Here is a 19,229-nt window from a genome sequence, read left to right as displayed (position 1 = left end):
ACAACGCGAGGCGTTGTGAGCATGTAGATAATTTATTTTCATCTATTTTCACAATTTCTGCCTCTAATATTTGACAATTTGGCCAAAGTCATTTTAGAGGTATAAAAAAGTCCTTAAACCTTTTATTGGTTTGTAAAACATTTTCAAACTTTTGCCAAATTGTCAAATATTACCCAAGAAAGTGCATAATCTGAAAATAGATGATCCAAGCGTTGTCAGCTATTTTCACATTATTTATCTGTGGAACCAAGTCAAACGTAATGCATCAACCCCTAGTCTAATTGCTTTTCAGGGTGGGGGGTGGGGATTATTTTGGGGGACACAGCATGAACATGTTGAGAACCACTGATTAGTCCAGTCCAGTCAAGAATACATTTTATTTTCACGTCACTTTATTTTCTATATCAAATCAATTTTTTCACCTGTTTATGGTGAAGCCAAGGAGATGCATATCTTTGCCTTTCAGATTCAGGCTTAGTTCATGTAGTTTTGTGAATATATCACTGAGATGAGAATAATTTCATCAGAAAAAAAAGGTCAAGAAGATAGATAATGAGCTGTTGAGTGAATTAATTCATACAACACTGATTCATAATGATGCTTTGTATTTTCCTAATAGAGATTATAGATTATATTATAGAGAGCGATCAAACCAAATTAACTGTTTGTGACATGTTCATATTTGGTCTTTGGAAGGATAGTGCACGCACATATGAGTTCCAGGTCACGGTCATGGAAATTCCTGGAAATATTTTTAAATTAGAAAAACATTTTGACTTAATAAAGTGTTGTTAAAATGTTTGGATATACCGTAGTTTTTGTCTATTGATATCGAACTAACTAACTATTAATTTAGCGAGTGTCTGTCCAGGCCTGGAATTTCATCATAGGTTCAAGGCCACTTGGCCTTTGGTGTTTTTCATTTTTTGAGAGCACATAGGCCAAATGCAAGTGCAGGAAGGCCATCAAATAAAACAAGATTTTGGTCCATTGAAAGAATTAATTGAATTTAAGGGTTAAGGATGTAGACTATCTGGCTCTGCAGTGAAATAAATCAATTATGGTACATAAAAACTGATCCATGCACAGCCCTGCACCAAAAAGATGGGACTCAACAAAAGACATGACAAGAAAGAGACACTGCTGTCTACATATTGACAAGAAAGTGACACTGGTGTCTACATACAGTATTGACAAGACAGAGACAGAGGAGAAAGTGTTCCAGTCAGCCAGGGCATTAAGGCCACTGTGGCCTCAGGTCATGCCATTTTTCCTTTCTATCACACAAAGATTTGGAGGACCCCCTGTAGTAACTCTGAGGACCCCCGAGGGGTCCCGGACCCCCTGTTGAAGACCCCTGCTGTAAACCATAAGGATGGATTCTGAAATACTCAGACCGCCCCATTTGGCTCCAACAATCATGTCACGCTCAAAGTTACTGAATTCCCCTTTCTTCTCCATTCTGATGCCTGGTTTGAACTGCAGCAGACCATCTCGGTCATGTCTAAGTGCACAGTTGCTGAAATGTAATTGGCTGAGCAGAAATGTATGTTAACATGCAGCCGTACAGGCGTTCCTACTCTAATTAAGTGGCCGGGGAATGAGTGTATATCCAAATATATTTTGAGAACGGGAATTATTTTATCTTGGTTTTGAGTTTGTGTAGAGAGTTGAGGTCTCAAGAACCTTTTGTCTCGTGGTAGGTCATTCCACATTTTGGTGGCAGAATATTAGAATGCATTTTGACCCACATTTGAGCCACATTTTGGGGGGGGGACGAGGTCAGATGATCTCCCTCTTGTTTTATGACCATGTGCATGCATGTGTCTCAGATCTCGAGGGCACTCGGTGGATGATGAAGAAGTTGTTGAGAACATTGTTTTATGTGTGTGTTTTCAGACACCAGGGGGCAGTATGGAGACACAACGAGGTGGAGTCCAGGTAAGAGCAGAGCCTCTACCTGGACCTGAACGAGAGACTGCAGGAGGTCAAGGGTCAACTGACCCTTCAGAGGGCGGAGCTACTGGACCACGATGTCGCCGAGGTGAAGAGAGGACTGATCATAGAGTTGTAATAAGAATAGAGAGGACACCGGATATCCCCGCCCGTCCACTTGCATTGAGTTGCTCACCCAGCGCATGAAGCGTACTTCTGCGTTTGAAACGCCTCTGAAACGTGACGTAGTGGGGCTTCTATTTTGCTTCTGTGACGCGTTTTGCGTCATAGTTTGTGTTCATGGACGCGCTGGGGCTCTAATTCATGAACGAGCACTTCCGGTATGAACGCGCGTCTATACAAAGAAGCCTAGATGCGCGTTCATGATTAGAAGCGATTAGAAGCCCCAACTGCCGTACCTCAAACGGCCACCATGTCCATTTTGCTTCAAAGCTCCCCCTCGGTCCTGGGGGCTTGGGACTGATGCTCTGACAACATCATGATGTCACTGTGACATCAATGAGGATTTCAGCGAGGTATGGAGAGGACTGATGCTCTGACCTCATCGTGATAATGCCACCGAGGCGAAGAGAGAAGTTAGTCTTGCATAGCCAGATGAATCTGAACTCTCCGCCTACTGACAGGACTCTAGACATCTAAATGGAATCAATAGAGCAGTGTTTCTCAAACTTTCAAATGTCAAGGTCTCCCCTTTAACTCTGACAGTGTACAAATGGAACCAAATGAACATGTCAGGGTTCATTTGGTTCCATTTGTACACTGTCAGAGTTACAGACTTGTATGGGTCAATGTTGACCCCCATAAAGGAACCCACAGAGTCCCTGGAATCCTCTTTGAGAACCACTGCAATAGAGCACCGAAAGTCTGACGTCATTTACGCTTTCCTACTTGGGTCGCGGCAAAAACGAAACAACCTCCATTAATTCAAGGCCTCATAGGGTGTATAATTGTTAAAAAAAATAACTCATATTTTGGGAGAACTACTCTGTTAAAGCTAAAATTAGCTGGATGATAGAACGAATGCAAAGATTTTGCAAAGACTTCAAGGGCACTTGAAAAATCTCAGGTCACTTTACACACTGACATGTTAAGTGGTCAGATGGGTGGGCCGTGTTGCATTTTCACAGCATGTTTATTTGGAAATCCTTTGGACAGATGTTTTATTCATGTGCATTTATTTGTCAATAAAGGCAACATCAAATCAGAAGCCATCATCTTCTCATGGTCTGTGAAGACAACAGAGCTAATTTATTTCAAGATGAGTTCAAACTATGTTTTATTGTGAAACTCGCAGATGCCGCTCTACCAAAAATGTATGCAAGATTTACAAGCTCACAACACCGTTGGGAGCTTGTTGGGAGTTTGTCACATTGTGGCACGTTGGAAGTTAATAGATAGTCTATTTTTGGTGACCTAATCTAAAGTCAAACTGACAAAATGCTTTCTGAAACTAGTTAAGAATTTCACGCCTCAGGTTATAATTGTGCTTCATGCCATGGGAGTTTTCTGCTCATCAGAGAGAAGCTATTTATGGGTGTAATACCACACTGTAGTGTATAAGGTACCCTTTACAGCCGCTAATTATTTTTATGAAGACCTAAATAAATGTTTAAAAAAGGGGGAAAAAGGGTTTCATTAGAAAATATCTTGAATTAATTTGTTGGTTGTCTATACCTAATCAAATTACCCAAATATGCTCTCATTTTTAAATATTCAAATACTTGTATATTTTAGTATGTCATCTCTCCCTTTAACGTCAAATATGACATAAAAGTTTCAATAAGTGTGAAAGTACTGGTGGTGTAGGGGTAAAGTACAGGATCCAGACACAGAAGGCTGGGGGTTTGAATCCTGGTCAGGGGAACTACTTAGTTTTGTCGATTATGAGGCAAAAGAGGGATTTAGCCCGCCTCTAAGGGGAGGGGCTTAAAAAAAAACATTTTTAGCAAAGCAAATTTTTTATTGTCTCCGCCTGCTCGTTTACTGGTAATTATTTCTGTTCACTTGGCCATGCTGTACTTGTTTCCCATTGTCTCAGACTGTGCTGTTCACTCGGTAGTTGTTATCGTGTCGCTTATCTTTTGAGTTTTTCCACTCGGCATTGTATTTTCATCATCTTTGGCATTCATTGATTACAGTCTTTCGTATTCACTTTTTTAACCATCTTTCGTTTCATGTTTTCCACCATTGTGTTTTCACCATCTTTGAACTCTCTCATTCATTCTTTTTCCATCTTTTGTTTTATGCCTTCCACCATCCTTTGAACTCTCTCATTTATTATTGGTGAGTTTTGAACTCCCTGTCTTTCGCTCCAAGGCATTTATCTTAACCACTGCGCCACTGTGGTTCACATATTTAACCTATTCTATTGGCGTTATTCATTGAAAGTTCAGGTACAGGTAGAAGAAACAGGAACAAACTTGGAAAACCATGTTTGTTGGATTTGGATTCGAACTAGTAACCTTCTACAGTTGAGGGGTGTATCTTAATCACTGCACCACTGTGGTTCACATATTTAACCTGTTCTATTGGCGTTATTCATTGAAAGTTCAGGTACAGGTAGAAGAAACAGGAACAAACTTGGAAAACCATGTTCGTTAGATTCAAACCAGTAACCTTCTACAGTCAAGGGGTGTATCTTAACCACTACACCATTGTGATTTATAGGTGATGTTATCTCTTGGCAGTTTTCACTAAATGATTTGGTATGTGTATTAGAACAAAGTATGAAAATATACCTTGCTGGATTTGATCCTATGACCTCATGACCATTGGGCACTTGTCTTAACCACTGCACCACCAAGACTCACACATTATCTTTCTCCTTTGTGCTATTCATTGTAAGTTTAGGTACAGGTAGAAGAGACAAGAACAAACTTGGAAAATGTTATTTGCTAGAATTGAACCAGTGACGTTCTGCAGTCAAAGGGTATATCTTAATTACGACACTATTATCTCCACTACACCACTGTGATTTGGAGGTGATGTTATCTCTTGGCAATTTTCACTAAATGATTTGGTATGTGTATTAGAACAAAGTATGAAAATGTTCCTTCCCGGAGTTGATCCTTTGACCTCATGACCAATGACCACATATCTTAACCACTACACCACCAAGTCTCACACATTACTTTACTCTTCTGTGTTATTGGTTGAAAATTCAGGTACAGGTAGGTAGAAGAGACGGGAACAAACTTGGAAAATGTTATTTGCTGGAATTGAAGCAGTGACCTTCTGCAATCAAAGGGTATAACTTAACTACTACACCATTGTGATTTTCCAGTAATCTTATCTCTTGGCAATTCTCACTAAATTATTTGGTATGTGTATTAGAAAAAGTGCCCATTTTGAAAATTCTGGATTTAATCCTGTGACCTGTTGACCATTGGGCACATATCTTAACCACTGTACCACCAGGACTGATACAGCATTGTGTCTCCTCTATGCTATTCATTAACAGGTACAGTACATGTATGTATGTTTGGAATATGAGACATTCTTCTTAACCACTTGACCACCATGATTAGATCATATATCATCTTGTGTACTTTTAAATAAAACAATTAGGTACAAGAGCAGTATATATACGTGGAAAGCATTCCTAACTGGCTTTAACCATGCAACCTTTTGTTTGTAAAATGTTTATCTTAACCATTACATCACTGTATTTTAAAGTCTTTTACTCTTCTGCACTCTACAGTGAAAGATACTGACACAAGTTGCAAGAACAAAGTTGTTCCATTGGCGTTATTCAATGAAAGTTTAGGTACAGGTAGAGACCGCACAACACTGGAAAATTAAAAAAAATATTATTGTTTTTAAACCTATGACCATCTCAACTGTGCTTGATGCATCATAAGCTTCTTATTTTTTGGCCTGTCATAATGATTTAATTATATTGCAAGCAGAATCTTTAGTTTCAACTGTCTGGGAATGACAACTGATCCATCTTTAAATGTAGCCTTCTGGCTCATGGTTTCACCTTTTCTGTGATGCTCCTAGCAGCTTTGTGCGCTGTATGCAGACAATGGTCTAAGTGTCTGATTTTATGTGCAACCAGTCCTTGTTCAAATCCTACGCCTCCTGTTATTCAATGCTGGAGTTTCAACTTAACTAACTGAAGGCAATCATATAAAATAACTCTTGAATAGTAAGAGACAACTGCATTAAACAAACTGAGTTAGTGTAGATGTCTAATGTTCTCAGAGATTCCATGATCAAATCCCAAGCATCATGGTAATTAATTGCTATTTGGCATAAGATAGAGAAGACAATATCACTGGTTTTCATGAGTTACTTAGGCTACAGCCATATAAACACTTCAATTCCAATCCAAAGGCCATAATTCAATGTTGCACAAAGACGTTGTTATGATGTCTTTTCTACAATAGCCTCCAATACCCCAGACTTTTATTCAGCATTCCTCTCTGTCCACTGGGGGGCGCACACTCAGCGTACGGACGCCGTCCATACGACGTGCATACGACGTCCAAGTCAGACCTGCCAGGCTGCCACACACCAAAAAAACAACCAAAAAACAGCGATTACTAGACCAGCGTTCGCACGCCGTCTATACGACGTGCATACGCCGTCCAAAGTCAGACGTCCATACACAGACCTCACCACCAGTCGTCGCAAAAACACGCATTTTGTTGCCTTGAAACCGGCGGACCATTGAAATAAATACAACGCCGACATGAAACTGTACCTTTTCCTATGCAAACTTCTAATACAGTCTTCAATAGATCATTCAAACAAAATACAAGTATACAACAACATGAATATTCTATAATCTATAGATTAATTGTGGTGATGATGATGATGATGATGATTTATATAGGTAGGCTTGAAATAAGTCAAATTCCTCCTATTCCTCCTACATAAAACTGAGCAAGTTAGCAACATTTGACCTGTGTGTGTGTGTGTGTGTGTGTGTGTGTGTGTGTGTGTGTGTGTGTGTGTGCGTGCGTGCGTCGGCTCACTTTACCTCCAGTTTTTTTGCAGAAAAAAAGTGAGCAGCGCTGGATTTTTTTCAACTTGTCAACTCCGAGCGGCGTTCACACCTGGGCAAGTTGTGGATTTTTTTCAATTTGGCCAGCTGTGACCGCCGCTCGGAGGGTTGGAGGAGAGAAGCGACATTCGCTTCCCCCGGCTCCACCCATTACGTCCTGACAGCCAATCAGCGCTGCTCAGACACAGACATTTTTGGGACTCACTTTCTGCAAAAAAAAAAAAAAAACGTCTTTCTGGATTTTTACTTGTAACAGAGTTTTTCTATATTCACTGTAGTATTTAATCTAGTGATAGTAGTCTCAGACTGCATTACCAGTTCGCTGTGCCAGCACAGTGAGGTTGTCTCACAATGCTGTGCTGCGCTAGAAATTATTCTGCTGGAAATCAGTCTTTAAAGTAAAACTTCAGCGGGAATAGAATTTATGGCCTATGGAGCTCTGTATCTTTACTCACTGAGCCACTCGCCACTTAAATACTCATTGTATTTTTTCCTATTATACTAACAACAAACAACGTTACAAAAAAAAGAAAAGAAGAAGACCTTTAACAGCATATGTGTCTATGGTTTGTTGTTGTTGCTTGTCTGGATGTTTGAATGTTTTGGAACCACAATAGAAACAGACTCTACCTTTTATGTTATTATCCAGCTACCAGCCGCTCTCAGAAATTCACTACCGTTTTCTATTTATTCCAAGGATGTTCTTCAATACACACTGCTACTGAGCAGGACAACTCCAACTGGATTTGAACCCAGGAACTCTGGCTCACATTGACCATGTCTTAACACAGGGAGACACCAAATTCTCTGACATCCCAAGTAGTGTCTCTTCTATTTGTAGTTAGTTGTTCTTCTGGTTGTCACTTTTCAAAAAAGGGAATTGGGATCATGTACAGAGAGTCTTAACTGTGTTTTCTGTTTCTTTAGTGCCTTTTAGTGTTATGTTATCATGAATGTTAGTGAGATTACAAAAAGGGAAACAATTAATTACAGATAGTCTGGTAGCTCACTGAGTTAATATGCTGATTGAATGTAGGAACCAGAGGTTGTGGGTTTGATTCCCATGCTGCTCTCCAAGCTAGAATTTTACTCAAAAGACCAACATCCATAAGAAGAGCCCAGGTAATCTGTGTCAGCATGGGTGTTTATCCTGTTGAAAAAGCACCTCTCCCCCCTGACAGAACTGAACCTGCAGATACACCCTCTGATGATTCATTTCAACTGAAATAATTTGTACCCAGATTTACACTTTCATTGAAACCAGAGATTTTAACTTAAGTCATGATGTCATTAAAATTCATACCGCTTTAACATTTCTTAGTTTCAGATGATCAAAACTATAACAGTTTGAATTAACCAGAACCTATATTTTAATAAAATACATTTGCTGTTTTCACTTTGGACTGTTAACATTTAACACTATTCAAATCAATGATCACATAGGCTAAGCCCCATTTGCATGCATTTTGTTTTGTTTTGAGCTAGTGACTCAGTCAAAACAATTGTAGTCTGAATCTAACCACTTCCATTTCATGTGTTTATTGCAACAAACACCAATCAAGAATCAATTACAAAAACAGAAAGATGTGCTGTGATCAATTTAGGACTAACTAGTACAAAGTAATATAGCATTGTATATGATCGTGTAGATCTTATTCCTCACTTTGCCTTTAAATTGATATCATGCCAAACATAGGGACCCCAGGGTTAAAGTGGTTAATCGTGAAAACGTCTCATGGTTTCTAGAAGATCTTTTCCTTCCCCATGCACCCAAGAAAGAAGACAGAATGATTCAAATCATCTGGTTTATTTTCTCTATTATCTGAAGAGTTTTGCTATGGACAAACACTTAGAAAAGATAAAAAACTAACAAAAACAACATGTGGGATGGGTCATGTCATGCTCCAAAGACCTCAACACAATTATGATCACGAACACGCAAGAAACAGAAAAAACAAAGTGCTTTTCCATAATTAAAGAATAAATAGTTGTAATAATCAGACATGGCTCCAACTAAACAAACCGAATAGTCCTCGCTACGTACGCATGGCAATAGGTCCTCCTAAGTTGTATTATGTCTGAGTTATACTTAGTTGCGTGCTGGTGTCTGGAAGAATCTCATACACGTGGGATCGTTTGAGCAGTGAAATTGTTCGGTGGCCGACAAGAAACCTGAAACATTCCAGAAGTTCTCTGGTTGTTCTTCGTTCTTCAGCCATAAAAAGCAAACTCATTGAAAATGTGAGCAGGTCTACAAGCTCACTACGAATCGCATCGCGGGCAATTGAGCTTGCAGATGGGCTATTTAATATTTTAAAGGTACAAGTTCTGAGTTTGGAATATTATCTAAAAATGAGCTGTAGCGAAGCAAACCCAAAACCTGTGAAATGCGCTAAACTGCCCGACATGGTACACCAGGGTTCCCCAATAGGCGGACCGCGGGGGGCTACTGTCTGGCCCCCACCAACCCCAGTAATGGTGGTATAAGAGCAGCAACAACACTAGTATATCGTCGCTGTCAAGTGGAAAGCTTGTATCTCCAAATTTGTTCTTTCAAGTAAAGCCCTGCTTCATCATGCAAGGCCGTCACACAAAAGTAGTGAAAACAAGCACAAAAAAGTAGTGAAAACAAGCACACAACGCCTCGTGGTGCGAGGAGTTGTGTGCTTGTAGATCAGCTGTTTTCACTAGCTCAAATCCTTTTTAAAATGATAAATGCAAAACGAACGGTTTTGGACATACAAGATTTTCACCCGACAACGACGATATCTGAACTGTCACTGAGTAGCGGGAACGCCACCGTCGCCCCCTGCAATGTTGTGGCCCTCGGCTTGGTACCCTAGACATGATTCGGCCCGTGGGGAAAACTAATTGGGGAACCCTGTGGTAGACAGTTCTTGTAGTCGAAAAAAAAAACAATAATACACACCCACCACATTCACCATTAGGAGGAACCAACTGTTTTTTTCTTCACCATCATATTTGCCTCCAGTCACAGTTTGCCATCTGGAAGGTCTTGTGTCTTCTTGCCTCCTTCCACCAGCAGCACATTGAGCTCCTGTAGGTTGTGTCCCTCCTTAGGAATGAAGACCACGCTTCCTTCCCGCCAGAAAGAAAACCTTGAGTTTGGTTTGCTTTTTTAAATCTGTGAGGCAATCTTTGCATGCAACTAAATACAACTCAGGTTTTATGTTACAGATATGTTAAAGAACGGAAAAAAAGGACATCACGTTAGGAATAGATCATGGTCACATGGAATGGCGACGAGGTCTTCGTGAAAGCCCTCAAGGTTGGTGGTGTGCGTCGGTGTGTGTGCATAGTGTCTAGTTTTGTTTTGTAACTGTTTGTATGATGATGATGATATGCGAGTAAACACATGCAAAGCTTCAACCCTGCCTGGGTCTTCACTTTTGGGGCTTTCCCTACATAAAAAGGTGACTAATAGTCCATGCAGACTATGGGGTATGTATATGTGTGTTCCTGTGTATGAGTGTTAAATACAGCTCTAGTCCAGTGGTTCTCAAAAGTGGATTCCAGGGACTGTGGGTTCATTTAGGGGGTTCTAAATTGACCCATACAAGTCTGTAACTCTGACAGTGTACAAATGGAACCAAATGAACCCTAACGGGTTCATTTGTACACTGCCAGAGTTAAAGGGAGAACCTTGAAATGTGAAAGTTTGAGAAACACTGCTCTAGTCTATATCAAGGTCAGAGTCCTCGTCGCTGTCGTTGGTCTGGACGATGGCGCCGTTGCGCACAGTCTTTACGGCGAAGGCGGACTTGTCCGGCAGCAGGCCGTACTCCTGCAGCAGGGCCTCCAGGTCCACGGCAAAGAAGTCCTCTCCCAGTTGGTCGGTGATGCGCACAAAGTTGCCTATCAGATCGCCGCCCTTGTAGACCAGCAGGGCGGGCAGCGCGCTGCCCCGGAACAGCTCGCTGGTGCTGATGGCCGAGCTGCGCACGCCGCAGAACTTGACCAGCGGGTACTCCTGGGCCAGGCAGTGGAGGCTGCCGCTCATGGCCTCGCAGCCCGGGACGTCCGGCTCGTGGATGTGGATCATGACCAGGGTGTTCTGGTCCTCCTCGTCCAGGGCCTCCAGGAACTCCTCGCCGCTGGCCAGCTCCAGGACGCGCTCGAAGCGCTTGCCGCGCAACAGCTGGCGCCGCATCTGCTCGATGCGCTGCATGCGGTAGTGCTGCAGGAAGGCCTCGTCGTCCTGGTCCTGCTGCAGCATGTTGTACTCCTGCATGGTCATCTGTGGAGGAAGCAAGGGGTTTGGGGATGTTTTTGTTACATGATGTGCTCAGGGCTAGTCACGATTATTATGACATTTTACTTGACGATTAATTGTCACTCAAAGAATTGCGATTAACGATTTAATTGTGTTTTTGTTGTTGACAATTACATTTCTGTTTGGCTTGTATGCTTTTAAGTTTCACATGGCAGATATGACACATAACCTAAATATACAAGACATGACTTAAAAAATAACATTGATAGTGGAAATAGCTCACAACGCGTCGCATCTGCTATTTCCACTATTTTTGAAAATGTATGAACTTTCTTTCAACATGGAAACGATTATGACAAAATAATTGCGAACAGACAATTATGTAATAATTGTGACAGGCCTACATGTGCTACAGATCACATCTACTCTACCTGTCCTTCACCAAAGCCATTTTTGAGGGCTCTAAATTGGCCAATGTCTGTGTAAAAATGAGCAATCAAAACAGTTCTGCATGCTGTATATAAAGATGGTCAACGTAGTAGTTTAAATCATGTGGTATTATAAATAACGGGATGTAGACGTTAGAGGGCTGAAGCATGCCGATTAACAGATCCACTCAACTAGCACAGATGTGTCAATACGTTTTAGCACACAAAGCTTACTGTGGCAGAGCCTACACAAACACTTTTGAAAGCAATATTCTTTCTCTACATAAATTGATTATGCAATGACTGCCAGACACTTACAGCATGGCTCTGTAGGACACTAGCAGTCTATATCTATCTGCGTATGTGTGATGTGGATGCATCGTTTTTGCTTCAACCAATTACAGTACACAGGAAGTGAGCATGTGCATTGCAGTGTGAATACATAATTGTCAACACTGGACAGAATGTATTTTTTTTCGGTAAATCTAAGAAGGGCTACCAGAAATGTTTTATAAAAAAAAAAGAAAAAGAAAAGGCTTTTTCAAATGTGTTCAATGAACTCAGAGTTAACCCATTAAAACCGTGAAAGCATCTGTGTCATTTTAGCGTTCGCTATATTAAAACTCATTTACTGCCTATGACTAGTTTGACGAGTTATATGGATGTGTCCACTCTGCCTATGACTAGTATGACGAGTTTGAGGGGAAAAAAAAAAAAAAAAATTGAATTTTTTTTTTTTGAAAAATTATTTTTGGACCCCATCAAATCTAGTAAGCATGATTTCAATCGCGATTTTGCATGTTCAACCCCCATACAACCCCATCTTTCAAACAGGGCGGCCATTTTTGTTTACATAACATGTAAAACATAATGGCTATTATCTCAAGAATGCCTGAATGGATTTCCAATCTGATTATTTTGTTTGAAAGCTGTGAACAAACTGCACAAACATGGTGCATCATCTGTGCATGGGCGTGCATGATCCGTGCACTATAAATTACATTGAAGTCTATGGAGGCTTCTGGCGGGGAACCCTGATGGGAGCTGTTTCAAAATGGCAGTAAATGAGTTAAAAAATAGCACAAGCTTGTACTTCTGCTATTGAACACTCTTGCAAGTGTTTGGGGGTCCTTGGTATGAAAGAGGTTTGAGAACTGCTTTAGAAGGCATTTGTAGAATCGGTCTCGGGTTAAACCAAAAACCCAGGATTGTACGGTGTACAAGGGCAGGTTTGGCTTACTTTTCCTTTGATCTTTTCCTGTAGCTCTTTCTGTTTCAGTTTGTCTGCTTCTTCGTCCAGGTCAGAGCGACAGGTCATGGACAGCTTCTTGATCAGCGCCTCCATCTCGTTCTTCTGCTCCTGCCGCTGCTCCGTCTCCAGCTGCTTATATTTCCTCCAATCATTGATCACACCCTTTGGTCCTGAACACAAATAACAACCAATCATTGATCAATATGTTTAGAGTGGGTTTGCTTGATAACTTATATGCATATGTACATTGATGTGTGAGAGAGTTTTTCTGTCATTCAATGTTATAGGAGTTAAAAAGAATTAAGTTGAAACAAGCCAAAGGCCTTCTTTGTGGTGTTAATCCTTTTAATTGACCTTGTACCAGTACAGTCCTTTTCCTATATGAAAACCTCTAATTTTCTCGAGAGACCTCACTCACTGAACGATGGGAAGGGGAAGTAGCTACTATAGTACAGCAACATCTAGAGGCAGCGGAGTGTCAGGACTGGACTTCTACAATTGGTTCCTATGCATGGGATTTTATTTTCCTCAAAGTATTGCGATACTACGGCCTGAAGTATCGATACAGTATTGGCAAATAAACTATCGCGATGTATTGCCATATCGATTATATTGCCCACCCCTACAATCTACAGTGCAAAATCCGCAGTGTCTAGTTAACTCTTGAGAATGTACAAATTGGAACCAAATGAACCCTCCATTTGTACACTGTCAAGAGTTACAGACACAAAGGGTCTCTCTTGGTACCTGGTGAGCCGCCATCGCCACTACCCAGAGCCCGCCAACGTTGAGAACCAGGGTGTTAACACATTTACTGCCACAACCCAAGGATCCCGGGAAAATGCCATTGGTCCTCTTCATCAGGCCAGAGGAACCCGAGAATTTAATATGGTTTAATCCAGAACTACTCAACTTAAGACGGCTCAGGGGCCACTCAGCAAAATACAAAGAGTCCGAGGGCCGCAAGCTAAAAATGACGGTCCTATTTTGGATGTTTAGACAAAGATTTTTTAAATGTGATACACCATGCATTTAAAAAGTATTTATGTCATATTGTTTATGTCCCAAAAACGTTTTTCAAAAGGTTTGAGGCTAAATTACCACTCCTGAATAGAGAGCCTCTCTCATTTTTGAATGGCTCTCAGAGCATTTTCAGCTTCAGTACCACCTTTGGCCTGAACTGCGCCACCCCCCCCAAAATCTTTTTGAGAACCTGTGAGATACTTTTAACCTTCGCCTTCTCAAAACCAGAGAAAGACACAACGGTCAGAAATAGGACTTTGTGAGGATAGAAGGTGCTAGTGGGACCCCAAAAAAGGTTTTAAAATAGGAAAAGTGAAATTTCATGGTGTATCACCTTTAAAACTCTCCCAGCCATTTACAATATGCTTGTGCGCCTATACTGCCAGGAATATTATTAATTTCCAAGTTATCAGTAGCTGATCCCAGCAGGGATAATCTAATTGCAGAATGTAGTACACGTACTATCCACTAGAGTGTGCCCAACGATAAGGTCTTGCAGTCTGGACTCAGGCTCCACAGCATTGTGGACCATAATGGCTTCCTATGGAGCAGCCATTATGGCTCCCGGTCCGCCGAACGGGAGCCATCCTGGAGCGAGTGCACGTCGTGCACACTCCATATACACTCGTTTTTGATCCTGAGTGACCACTCTGTCAGCCTGCCATTTCTTTCCGAATGAAAATCCGTCTACATATGGTAAAGTTTGATAAGAAAAACGTCAGCTTTCAATGCTATGGAAAGGCCCATGCTTTGTTATGGCCGAACGACTTCCGGGTTACGTCATCGATGATGTCATTTCCATCGCATTTTCATAGCTTAAGCTTATATGAACCTAGAATGGTCATTTATAGCTCAAAAAATGTCAAAAAAATACCAAAAAAAATCAGAAAATGATCCCCAAGGCGACGTTTGGCGATCTGGCTGGCTGGGCTTCCTCAAAATGGCGATGGAAGGCGATTTGGCTGTGAACTAGTTAACACACGTCATTAGTAGTCTAAAAATTAAGTTAACACACAGCAAACAGAGGCATTTACATCTATAAGGAAAAACCTCATTGAACAAAAAGATAGTCAAATGTTTAATGATGAAATAATGAAGTTTCTTCTTTTGGAACAAACAAAACAGAAAACGTAGTTTCCTGTGGTTTTGGAGAGAAACTGAAAAATGACATCAGATTTATTTTGTCCACACTGAAAGTAGACAAAACATATTTCTATTGGTATGACTATGACGGGCCACATAGACATGCCATAGGGGCCGCATGCGGCCCATGGGTCGCAGGTTGAATAGCGCTGATTTAATCGATATAAAACAATCAAAAGTATGATCGCCGATCTGACTTTTTTTGTACTCTAGAGTACTACCGTTTGGGATGCGGATGTATGGAGACCGGAAACAGGGGGTGGGACAACAGATGCATTGCAGATGCCACTCCAATGCGTTACTTCCTTGTTTACGCTGGTAGGAAGCTAGTGCAGACATGCTCGCATGGACTATCATGAGGACTGTTCTGTTTTCGAAAGCTGACCACGGCATGCGCGCAGAGCGTGCACGATGGACAAGCGCACATCGTGCCCACGTTAAGGACATTGTGGAAGACAACCTCAACAAACACTGCTTTTTAATAGCAGTAAATGTGTTAAGATAAGATACTGCACCTGTGTTGACAGCACTTCCATCTGCGCTGTAATGCACTTCGGGCTCCAGGACGTCAGGGTTACGGATGGTCTTAGTCTCCCCCTCCTCGTCTTCAGCGTCACTGCCTTCATCTTCACTGCTGCTGTAATAGTACTGCAACTTCTCTCCCAGGAGCTTGTCATCCAGCGTCGTCATGACTACTGCTCACCTGAGACAGAGAGAGAGGTGTCACAGCAGACTGATGCTACATTATTGCTGCTGCAGGCCTTAGTATTATTTCTTATTCTGTTTAATTTTATTACACTTGCAATGCACATTTGGGTTGTGGCAGCCACCAAAGGGCAAACCGCACCAATGCAACTAGTCTCAACTCCTTGCAACAAAACAGTTTTAATTCATGTCGCACCAATGCAGCTCCTTGCAACTGCCATTGGGGATAATGGTTGCGAGTAGTTGCATATATTGGATATTGCAAGGAGTTGCATTGGAGCGGTTAGTATAATGTAGTGAGTAAATATTTTTTATATAAATACAATATTACTATTACATATGGTTGCTGTCAGGTAGAATCCTTGTATGCATGTCCAAAGCTGTTCAAATAATGAGCTTGCATCGCGGCGTGTTGTTGTGACCTTGTAGATTGGCTATTTTCACTACTTTTGTGTGGAACACGTTAGTAGTTGTTTGATGAAACGTAGGGCATTAATTTATGAAAAAACATAGTAAAGCTTGAAATATGGAGCGTTTCTGCCCTCAGCAGTGAAATAGTAACCTAATATCTTTCAAATGCTTATGGCACAAACAAACCACCACCTGCCATGAGCCAACAAAAAAACAACACTAGCAGAGCGCCATGATTTGCATAAACCCAAAGCAGATAATCTCGTGGACAATGAGGCCACCGGCTCCATTGTTTTATCAACCACTCAAACCTTACAGATTAATGTCATTTAGACAGATTAAATGACTGTTCAACTTCAACATGGGTCAGCCAAGCATGGCTAACCAGGCTGGCAGCTGCCATGACAGGTTTCAGAAACTAGGATGGATAATGACAACAACAATGTATCTTTTGCCAGTTGACTTTGTTTGATTCATTGGTCGATTTTTCCGAGCTGAAGGTTCGTCCGTCATAGCAAGCAACACTGCAGTATGGATGAAATAAACAAAATGTAGGTTTTTCTAGTTTTCTTGTATTTTAGGGAATTTAAAACTATTTATAATACATTAAATAAGGCCTCTTAAGATACAAGAAAACTAGAAAAACCTACATTTTAACCTATTTAAAAATCTGTCACATGTTTAATTGTCTATGATCCATTCCTTTTAGTTGGACCTCAAAAGATATAAAGATGGACTCTCTCTTATGTTAGTAGACTGTTCCAAATTGTGCTTCCTTGGACCACACTGGTCAGAAGTAAAGTACAGTACAGGACAAATATCTTAACCAATTGAATCAGACTTACTGTACCCGAGTTGGCTCTGCACTTGACTGCTTTTTAATGTCTACACCAATCAAATCTCTTAACAAAAGTAGCTAGTCTACAAGGTCAAAAAAGCCAAATGTGTTTGGTGCTATTATACCCAACACCACTTGGTGCTCACAGACAGATTTGAGCTGGATAACTATATTTTAATAATGTCATTAGAATTAATAATGGTAGCGTTGGCAACTTGGCACATAATACAACTGTATTATGTATTACTGTATTAAAATATGTACACAAAACTGTAATCAGCCAGCATTAGACCAAACAATTATTATTATTATTACTACTACACCAAACAATTATTTCCAAATAGTGACCATACACACTTATTGTTATTACACCAAATATAAGTATCATTAAAAACTCTGCCCAGTGTCACCTCACCTGCTTCTGTTACTGTGCGGTGCGAGGCGTTGTGTGCTTATAGATCTGCTATTTTCACACAAAGACCCCAGAGGAAAACCTGCAATCCAATTAGTTTGTTAACGATTTAATAATAGCGACTTCGTAGCAGACCCACAAGCTCACAAGCTCACAACCACAGACATCACAACGTGTTATAACCACGTGTAGATCTGCTAACCTTTTATTATTATCGTTGTTTTAATGTCTGACTGTAATAGATAAACAGGGACGCAGGTTGTATTGTGGTTAAAAGTAGGTCAAGAGGACCAATCTACAGTAGATGCTATCGTTAGCAAGCTATGCTAAACTAGCCTAGCGCTAATATTTCCCCATCAGACAAACGGCCTGTGTTGTTTGTGTCATTTCTAACCTGCATTAATGTTGAATATGTGATAATATTGATTCTAATCAATATATGTACGAACATGTTTGTTGATTTTACCTTGTAATCTTCTATTTCACCAGAGTTGACGTTCAGCAGAGCAGATTAAACCACTGTCACTTATGAGAGCCTTTCTAATTCTTATCCTCTCTTCCTGACAACAAAGAGGTCCCGCCCCCTCACCCAATCACCGTCCCAGCATCGCGTGACAGACAGCACAACGCACCAATCAGGCGAAGAGGGACGTGACCCCCTCCTTTTAGGGAGGTGCTGAAATGCAGAGCAGTATGTAAATGAAACTCCCACTGTCCTCCTCTGGATGGCGCTATTGGACTGTGATACTAGCCATGTTCAGATTCAGAATTTACAAGTTGCTTTGTTCTTTGCGCAATATAAATATTCCCATGTGTGCCAAATGTTCTAGATGGAAATATTGGGTAGTGAACAACGTCTAATCCATTATAAACAAATCAAATATTTAATTTTAACTGGTTATTTAAAGGTGCTGTGATTTTTTTTTGTTATTTTTTTGCAAAACAAAAAGTGTATTGTTAAAAGTTAATTTGCTATCCCATTTGCAATTATCTCTGTATTTATATCTAATTGGCCATTACATTTTCCATTGTCTGGTGCATGGATAAAGAAAACTCACCTGTTTGCATGCACTATATTAATTATATTTTATTTGCATTTCAAAAACATGTTTAATTTCCACACCTTTCTTAAACAGCCGCTGACATTTGAAAAAATAACCTACTATAGGTTGGTCAGAGAGAGAGAGAGAGAGAGAGAGAGAGAGAGAGAGAGAGAGAGAGAGAGAGAGAGAGAGAGAGAGAGAGAAAGAAAGAATGTTTGCGTGTGGGGGGGCAGGCACGCGTGTGATTTCACATTGAGGTCAAGTTTGTCCAATAAACAGGCAGCACAACACTATGTGGTCATCACTCTAAAAGGTCTGTGTTGTAAACATGAATCTGTTAGCAGCATATTGGATCTTCTAACACAGTGATTCTCATTATCATCCTTTTTTATTTATTTCAAGAACCCCCAGTTTGTTTCTGAGATCCTCATCCACACTGTAAAGTCCCCAGTGTTAATTGAACCCCAGAGAGTGTTCCATTTGTACACCATTAGGAGTTACAGACCTCTACTGTAACTCTTTCTCCAGACCCCAGTTCTAAGTAGCCCAGTGTTTCTCAAACGTTCAAATTTCAAGGTCTCCCCTTAACTCTGACAGTGTACGATGTACATGTGTACACTGTCAGAGTTACAGACTTGTATGGGTCAATTTAGACCCCTCCTAAAGGAACCCACAGAGTCCCTGGAATCCACTTTGAGAACCACTGCAATAGCCCAAAACATGGTATCTATGAGATTGTAGATTGGCTATTTTCGTCAAGCAACACCAACGTA

The 19,229-nt window shown here is 40.8% G+C and overlaps 1 protein-coding gene across 2 annotated transcripts; it reads right to left on the bottom strand.

Moving 5' to 3' along the window:
- Positions 1–8,673: 8,673 nt before the first annotated feature.
- On the bottom strand, positions 8,674–17,964 carry pdcl (phosducin-like). Of its 2 annotated transcripts, XM_080743317.1 has the most exons (5): positions 17,880–17,964; positions 17,417–17,495; positions 15,563–15,750; positions 12,870–13,051; positions 8,674–11,225 (listed from the first exon to the last, which is right to left on the bottom strand). In XM_080743317.1, the coding sequence occupies exons 3-5, from the start codon at positions 15,735–15,737 to the stop codon at positions 10,662–10,664; spliced, it is 921 nt and encodes a 306-aa protein (XP_080599443.1). In that variant the 5' UTR covers positions 15,738–15,750; positions 17,417–17,495; positions 17,880–17,964; the 3' UTR covers positions 8,674–10,661. The 2 variants fall into 2 exon arrangements, with proteins under 2 accessions (XP_080599443.1, XP_080599444.1); XM_080743318.1 differs by lacking the exon at positions 17,417–17,495 and having other exon boundaries at positions 17,880–17,948.
- Between the last annotated feature and the right edge of the window lie 1,265 nt (positions 17,965–19,229).

This window comes from Nannobrachium achirus (assembly GCF_963921795.1).
Source record: "Nannobrachium achirus genome assembly, chromosome: 15".
NCBI classification, from domain to species: domain Eukaryota; kingdom Metazoa; phylum Chordata; class Actinopteri; order Myctophiformes; family Myctophidae; genus Nannobrachium; species Nannobrachium achirus.
This window is presented reverse-complemented; position numbering and strand designations above follow the sequence as displayed.